This window comes from Siphateles boraxobius, unplaced genomic scaffold (assembly GCF_051911475.1).
Source record: "Siphateles boraxobius isolate OS27281-9 unplaced genomic scaffold, OSU_SipBor_1 9, whole genome shotgun sequence".
Lineage (NCBI taxonomy): Eukaryota > Metazoa > Chordata > Actinopteri > Cypriniformes > Leuciscidae > Siphateles > Siphateles boraxobius.
The window spans coordinates 129,279-137,376 of NW_027509219.1; the positions used below are offsets into that span (position 1 = coordinate 129,279).

At 37.2% G+C, this 8,098-nt stretch overlaps 1 protein-coding gene across 5 annotated transcripts in view; it reads left to right on the top strand.

Moving 5' to 3' along the window:
• The window catches only part of dbnlb (drebrin-like b), a 35,070-nt gene extending 27,157 nt beyond the window's left edge, over nucleotides 1-7,913 (top strand). For all 5 annotated transcript variants that reach the window (XM_077223702.1, XM_077223701.1, XM_077223699.1 and 2 more), the window contains 4 exons: nucleotides 956-1,027; nucleotides 1,237-1,340; nucleotides 5,515-5,593; nucleotides 6,700-7,913. In XM_077223702.1, the coding sequence (XP_077079817.1) occupies nucleotides 956-1,027; nucleotides 1,237-1,340; nucleotides 5,515-5,593; nucleotides 6,700-6,836 (392 nt within the window). In that variant the 3' untranslated portion in view covers nucleotides 6,837-7,913. The remainder of the gene's footprint in view (nucleotides 1-955; nucleotides 1,028-1,236; nucleotides 1,341-5,514; nucleotides 5,594-6,699) is intronic.
• Nucleotides 7,914-8,098: the final 185 nt, after the last annotated feature.

Sequence of the window (8,098 nt, forward strand, 5' to 3'; positions counted from 1 at the left end):
ACTACTGTTACAGTTTGAGGGCAGTAAGAATTTTTTTTTTAGGTCTTAAGTCCTTAAGCTCACCAAGGCACAGTAATATCGTGAAATAGCATTCCCATCTTAAACAACTGTTTTCTACTTTAATGTAATTTATTCCTGTGATCAAAGCTGAATTTTCAGCATCATTACTCCAGTCTTCAGTGTCACATGATCCTTCAGAAATCATTCTAATATGATGATCTGATGCTCAAGAAACATTTCTGATAATTAGCAATGTTGAAAACAGTTGTGCCGATTCATATTTTCATGGAAACTGTATTAAATTTTCCAGGATTCCTTGATGCAAACAAATGTATTATAAATGTCTTTACTGTCACTTTCAAACAATTGAATATATCCTTGCTGAATGAAAGTATTGATTGATTTCCCAAAAAAAAATTTGCTGACCCCAAGCTTTTGAACAGTTATTTATAATCTTAAAATTATTTTAAAAAATCTTGTATTATTATTTTTTTCCTTTATCCTGCAGTACCAGAAAATTATAGTCCACTTGGGTTTGAATATGGCTTGTCAATTTGGAATTATTATGTGAATTAAAACTTCTTTTCTTTTTTAAATCACAAGTGTGATTTAAAACATCTGTTATTAATAATCTTATCTTTTACTTTGCATCTGTCAAGCTCAAAATAAAAAAATAAAGCACTCAAATGAGATGAAGATCTCTTGTATAATAACTATATTGTGATCTATATGGTTACTTTGATATAAAAAACATCAGTCGTACAGTGACATATTTTGGTCACACCGCCCTCAAACTCTGTGTCAGAATACAGATCCTGCGCTCCCATTGTGTGCTTGTTACCATGCATGTGTGTGTGATTCTGGGTGTTACCATGCATGTGTGTGTGATTCTGGGTGTTACCATGCATGTGTGTGTGATTCTGGGTGTTTCCATGCATGTGTGTGTTTTGAGTAGAGGCCAGCTTTGAAGAACCACCCAGATCTCAGTATGTGGAACCAGAGGAAGACCCTGAGCCAGAGTATGAAGGTGGGATTCACACACACACACACACACACACACACACACACACATTATCAGCTCTCATTATTTGTTTCGCCGTCTCATTTCCTTCCTTGTTTTGTGATCATCCGCCCTTATTTGAGTCACTCACTCAGCTGAATGTCAGCACCACCTTGTGGGGCAGATGTGCTGTTACAGGAGACCGCAAATAATTACTCTTGTCTTTTACGTCTCAGATGTACAGGCGGTCAGTGATCATTATGAAGAGCCTGTAGAACAAAAGCTGCCACAATATGAAGCAGTAGTGGAACCAGATGCCATCTATGAGGAACCACCACAGGTACCAGATCTAACCACTTCTGAATTATAACAACAAAAAGTGTAAAACCTAGAAGATACAAATCCATACATGTGAATGTTAAGCTATTATATTAATGTTTAGTGTTATTTTACACTATTATTATTGTGAATTGAGATGAGAAAAATGGATTGAAGAACTCAAGTTCTGAAATCACTCGAAGGTTCCTGTCCTTTGTTTGAAGTATTGTTTCTGAAACGGGATGCTTCAATAGAACATATCAGCAGGACATATCAAATATTTATTTATTTGTGTGTGTGTGTGTGTGTGTATAGGCATGTATGTTTGCATTTATTTATTTGATTTATTTTTTTATACTTAATTGACTTTAATTAGAGATGCACCGATGTATGAGCCACTGATATTTATTGCAGGGTTCCAGACTGCGACCATTTTTTTGACAATGTGCGAGTTAAAAATTTTATGTGGTCGCATTTGTGCGAGTGCATGGTCATGTACTACTCCGTTAAATTCACGCATGCGCAACAGAACGCCGTTGTATCAGCAGCTGCTGCAGTCTGTAACTTGTGTTCAAATTGAACGAGTACATCATGAATCCATTTTCCAAACCGTGTTTTTGACTTATCCTGAATCACTACGGTACGCCTATAATAAGTGTTTATATTCTGACTATTTAATCCCGGGGTCGTCTCGGCTGCGGAGTTGCCCAGTGACTCGCCATAGACATTAACGGAGAGAAGTAGCTCCGGCTACAATGTTCTTCCGCAAGACACTTGCAGTTTATTTATTAACGTACACGTCACGCGCATTGCACACTGATGGTAAATGGTTACATTTACTTGAGTGTTTTTTCTTTTTTTGAGAAATTGTACTTTTAAGAGTAGATTTAAATGGGGGTACTTTTACTTTAACTCGAGTACATTTCTAATGAAAAAACTGTACTTTTACTTTGTTACGTTGGGCGTTGTTCCTCTCGTTACTTTATTTTTAATGCAATAACGTTGTTTATTCCAAGCGCGCTGTATATTTTTATGGGCATGAGCGATGCTAAATTCACAAATGAATCACTCTTTTGAGTCGATTCTGTTTAAAGACTTGTCTTATCGGTTTAATTAAGACCCGTCTAAATCGGTTCGCGAATCAGTTTGATTGATCTGTTCAGTTTCCTGCACTGAATCGTCTGAAGCGCTTTCATTCACACTCGACTCGGAGTCGTAACAGGAAGATTTAAGAACATCAAGAGCGTTGGATGAAGTGGCCGTGGAACTACAGTCTAGTGAAAGCAAATCTGCAAATGCATCTCATTTTTGCCAATGATGCAGATCTTTATTAGTTGAACATCTTCGTATGCTGTCTGTGAATGAATGATTCCACAGGACGATACATTCGAGTTCATTTCATTCAGGTAATACATTTTACAACCAAACAAATTATTACGCCACGATAGCACTACTACAAAATATGACATTATCCGTTTTTGTGTGCGTACGTCCAAAGAAAGGCTTGTGTAACAGTATATTGGATTTGTGCAGCTCTTAAAGTGACAGCAGCCTAATATTCCTACAAACAACTAAAACCAAAAATATTTATTAAATAACTTTAATAAGGATTGATATATATTTAATTTATACAGCAGTGAGTGTTAACTTACATTTGATTTAGGGCTGAAACGATTCCTCGAGTTACTCGATTACAAAAATTCCTCGAGGCAAAAACTCTGCCTCGAAGCCTCGTTAAACTCCTATGTAAAATGTAATTCACTATACGCGGATCTATACTATAGCGCGTGATACATTTTGAATTTATTGGGCACGATGGCGGAGAGTAAAGATGTCCATAAACGGCAGAGAATGTCTAAAGTTTGGGATCATTACATATTTAAAAAGGAAGAGAACAAGGTGCAATGTGTCTACTGCGAAGTAGACCTGGCATACCACAACAGTACGACTTCAATGATTCAGAATCTGAACCGAAAACATCCACTCCATGCTCTCACCAAGCGTCACCGAAACATAACCTAATGGTGTGTTCACACCGAACGCGAATAGAGCGTCAAATAAGCGTCTATCGCGTTTAGTTAGACGCTTAAACATTCGCTCGAGTTAAAATTTTTCAACGTGCGCGGAAGACGATCGCGTCATTCGCGACGCCCGGCACGAATGATGCGTCTATTCGCGTCTTTGCACTGACTTTGTATGTAATCTACTCGCGCAAATAATTAAAGTTGCGTTCGGTGTGTGAACCCCTTCACTTACACACACACACACACACACACAAACAGACACACACGCATACACACACACACACATGCACCCTCGTCTCTCTCACGCGACAGTCAGATCAATTGCGGCAATGCATCACATATGCTTAAACTTTTATGTAGCCACGCAACAATCATTTCAGCATGCATATACTGTATACACCGCGACGTGATGGAGGAACACATATTGTATTGCAGTCGTTGCGAGACCTTGTTTGTATGTCACGTCTTCCAAATAGTTACAGACAACAACAAAAAATGAAATTCCCCAGCCTGCTTCTCCAAATCCACTCGTACTTTTGGGGAAGACATTTTAATTGGCTACCAAAGTAATTGAGCATAGAACATTGTTGGCACTTATACTAAATGGGTAAAAATTGCAATAAATAGGCCTAGTTTTGGAGCCAAATGTTGGAGTTGGAATAAGTTTTTTTTGTTTGTTTTTTGAGAAATAAAAGCCAAATGCTTGATCATTTTACAGCCACATCATTTTCGTTATGCATTATTTGTTTTAGTTGTTTAAAAACACACAAAAAATTATCCGATTACTCGATTAATCGATCGATTAAGTGCTAGATTAATCGATTACAAAAATAATCGATAGCTGCAGCCCTAATTTGATTACATGATTCAGTTTATGTACCAGAGAACTACTGTTAGGCCTGCCAATCCATGTTCAATGAATATAATTTGCTGCAGCAATAAACAAGCTACTATACCTTAATGCATGTTTTTGAACTTTGCTTATTTAAAACATGATCAAAATAGTAATCTATCTTGATGACAAAAATGTTCTATCAGTATTGGCTAATAGTTCTTTGTTAAATTTGGTATCGGCCAAAAACAAAATCCTATCGGTGCGTCCCTAAATGTATTATTTATTTATTTTAAAATAATAATAAAAAATATATATATTTTTCATTTTACAGTCATGAATCATAATTTGCTGATTGGTTTCACGTGGTATTGGGGGCGGGACATGCTCATTCTAGAGAGCCTTTGATTGGACGATATTCTGTGTAGTGCAGGATGAGTCATCAATATTTTTTGTTTGTTTTCTAATGAGCTTAAAATAATAGACACAAACCAGAAGCCACAAACTATTGATATCTTCTTCAAAGCTAAAATCATCCATTTTCAATTCCATGCTCTCTTTAAAGGGATAGTTAGAAAAGGTAAATTCTGTCAGTAATTCCTCACCCTCATGCCGTTCCAAACCCGTAAGACTTTCGTCCATCTTCAGAACACAGGTGAAGATATTTTTGATGAAATCCGAGAGCTTTCTGTCTCCATTGGGAGCAATGCAATTTCCACATTCAAGGAACAATAGGGAAGACATCGTTAAAGTAATCCATGTGATTCCCGTGGTTGAACCTCAATTTTACTAAGCAACGCAGGTGCTTTGTTTGAGCAAAAAAACTACATAATTTACCTCTATTTTATTAATTCAATTAATAAGACATGCTTTTTGGTTATTACAATTTAATTAAACCATTAAAATGGACCCACAAAACCTAAAACACAAAACGCAGAATTTGGTAAAAATAAAATGGATTTTGACCCAAAATAAACAAAAATACATGATCAGGACCCTAAACGTGTAATTTTTGTTAAACTTTTTATAAATTGATGTTTAATTCTATATCGCATTGTTTTAATTAATTACACATGCTTTTTGATTACTAAATTTTTATTTAACCATTAAAATTTAGTCTTAAAAAATTTAAACAGAATCCAGAAACATTTTTATGGAAAAAAACTGAATTCGGGGAAAAATTAAACTGAATTTAGGGAAAAATAAAACTGATTTCATGGGTTTGGCACGTGATGAGGCGGAGTAATTAATGACAGAATTAAACATTTTTGGGTGAACTATCGCTTCAAGTGTATGTGATTTGAATGTGTGTGTTCTTGTTTTTTGTGAATCTTTCACAGGTGGAGGAACCGAACACAACATACGAGACCGCAGAAGACCGCGGGGTCTGCGCCAGGGCTCTGTACGACTACCAAGCCGGTGAATATTGCTTTTACATGATTAACACCAGCTGCATTTACATGGACTCTAATAACCAGATTGTAATCACAGTCGGAGTAAAAAAAGTCACGTGTAACCACGGAGTGAATTGGCCAAATCCAATTAAAACTTAATTTGGATTATAAGGGTTTAAACCTGTGGTTTAAACCTTTTCTAGTCCGATCGAGAGAACATGTAAAGAACAAGTGCCATAAATCATCCTAAAATCCTCCCGTCTGTAAAGTGGAGCAGGACAACTTATTTTCAGTCCTTGTTTTGGGCAGGAAGGGGCGTTTTTACTTAATGAGAATTATAAGCCGCACAACACAACGGTTCATGTGCTTGTTGTCTCCTAAATTCGAACCCGAAATAGATATTAAAGTCCCCCGAAGTCAATAATTTTATCCCTTAAAACTCATCTTTGATCAGCAAAATGACATATTTAAACGTTTTTTTCGTCATGCCTTAAAATAGCTTGAATTTAACTCGACACTCTTGCTTCGCTTCTATGAATATGCAAATGAGCCCCGCCTCCACTCACTCATTCAGCTCAGAGATCCACTCGTTGACGATCACACGTTGATCTGATTGGTTACAAGGTAGTTTGTGACGTCAGAAACACCAGCGATTTCAAAACGTGTTTTTGAGACTGTCTTTGGTTCACTGCAGTTTTAAGGAGAAAATACTCAGCAATGCTGTCGACTTATGAATTTACACATGGTTTGTCTTAAAGCATATTAAAAACACCATATAAACAACATAAAAGCAGGATTTTCACCACAGGGGGACCTTAAATGGTGACTCTGAGCCTGTTATTAAATTTTAAGCATGCAGCCGGTCAAATAATAATCGGATGAGGTGGAAAAACAACAAACTACTGGAAACACAACGACACCAGACGTCTTTATTGACGAGCGCTTGGTTAGAGATACTCGCTACTGTACTTTAAACGAGTACAACGATTTATAAACGCAAATATAGTGGCTCGACATCTGTCAAATAAAGTATACTTTGAAAGGCTGTGCGCTCACACTCGGCATTAGCATAAATGACTAAAATATAATATAATCTGATCTTAATGTGTGTGTGTGTGTGTGTGTTCTCAGCTGATGACACCGAGATCTCGTTTGACCCGGATGACATCATCACCGGCATCGAGATGATCGATGAAGGCTGGTGGCGAGGATACAGTCCGGATGGACATTTCGGGATGTTCCCAGCAAATTACGTCGAAATGATCTAGCGCACTGAATTTATCCCCCTCATCGGAGTCGCACCGCATTGATTTACAAACCAATGGCCCTCGATGAGCCAAACGGGTCCGGTATATTTGATTTGAAAGACTAAAACTAAAATCATGGACCAAAAGGGTGACGATCACGTGACCAGTGGGGGGGGGTATTTAAACTGAGATTGATATTTCATACTGTATTGGTAGAAGTGTCTTGTTCATTTTATTTCAATTCAAGCTGTTATAATTTTATAAAAACAATACTCTGATTCCACGTATGCCGGCAGACGCCCGAGAAAGCGGCCGCTTTAAATGGCTGTTCATGCAGGATTCCTGCCAATCAAATTAGTGCTTGTGGTGACCTTCCTGTGACTTGCAGATATCTTTTTAGATTGAGCCTTTTCTCAGTGTTTTTGAAGACGTTCCTTTTGAATATTTCAACGCTAGTCAGTGTATCGTTCCAGAGATGTTTGTGGTAGTCAACACATATCGGTCGTGTTTTGCCTTGGTTTCTGCCTTCTCTCCACAAGCCCGAGCGCGACTGCCTTGCTTTCTTGAGGATCACAGCACAGATTTGATCAAATGAGTTTATTTGCTGTGTTCTATACGGCACATGTTTAAAATCATGGATGCAGCTTGAATATTCCTATCATTTTAGACGTGCAGTGAGATAATGGTGAATGATTTAATGGACCTCAGCTTTCCCGTCGGCTCAGAAATGTGGAGAATATTGATACTGTGATTATTAATTTTTTTAGGTTTCAGGGAACCGTCGTTTTTTCATCATCTTGCCTTTGGGTCCCAGGTGGTGTTTAGTTTTTGCCAAGGCTCAAAGAGAAAGTTCACGTCTGATTTATTCAGACCACTCACACACTTTACTGTCAGTGCTGTGCCAATACGAGAGTGTGAGGAGAAGTATTTTTGAGGAAATATTTGAGGTTTCATTTTTAACAAAAACCTGTGTCATCTCAAAGTCATTCAACGCCGGTGTAGTTCCTCTCGAGAGCGCATTGTGAAAATCTAACAAGTCTGGACAACATTGTAACTTCAAACAAAATAAATAAATAAATAAAGAGTTTTAAGGCTGAAGGAAAGTTGTTGCTTGGTGTTCTTTGATATTCTTCCTATGTAAAGCTTTATTGAAATATGCATTAAATTGAACAAAATCCGTAAAGACAGTTGACCGTGAATACCTTTATAATTAAAAAATCCTTTTTCAAAAAGTTTTGAACATTGATAATAATCGGAAATGTTTCTTGAGCATCAAATCATCA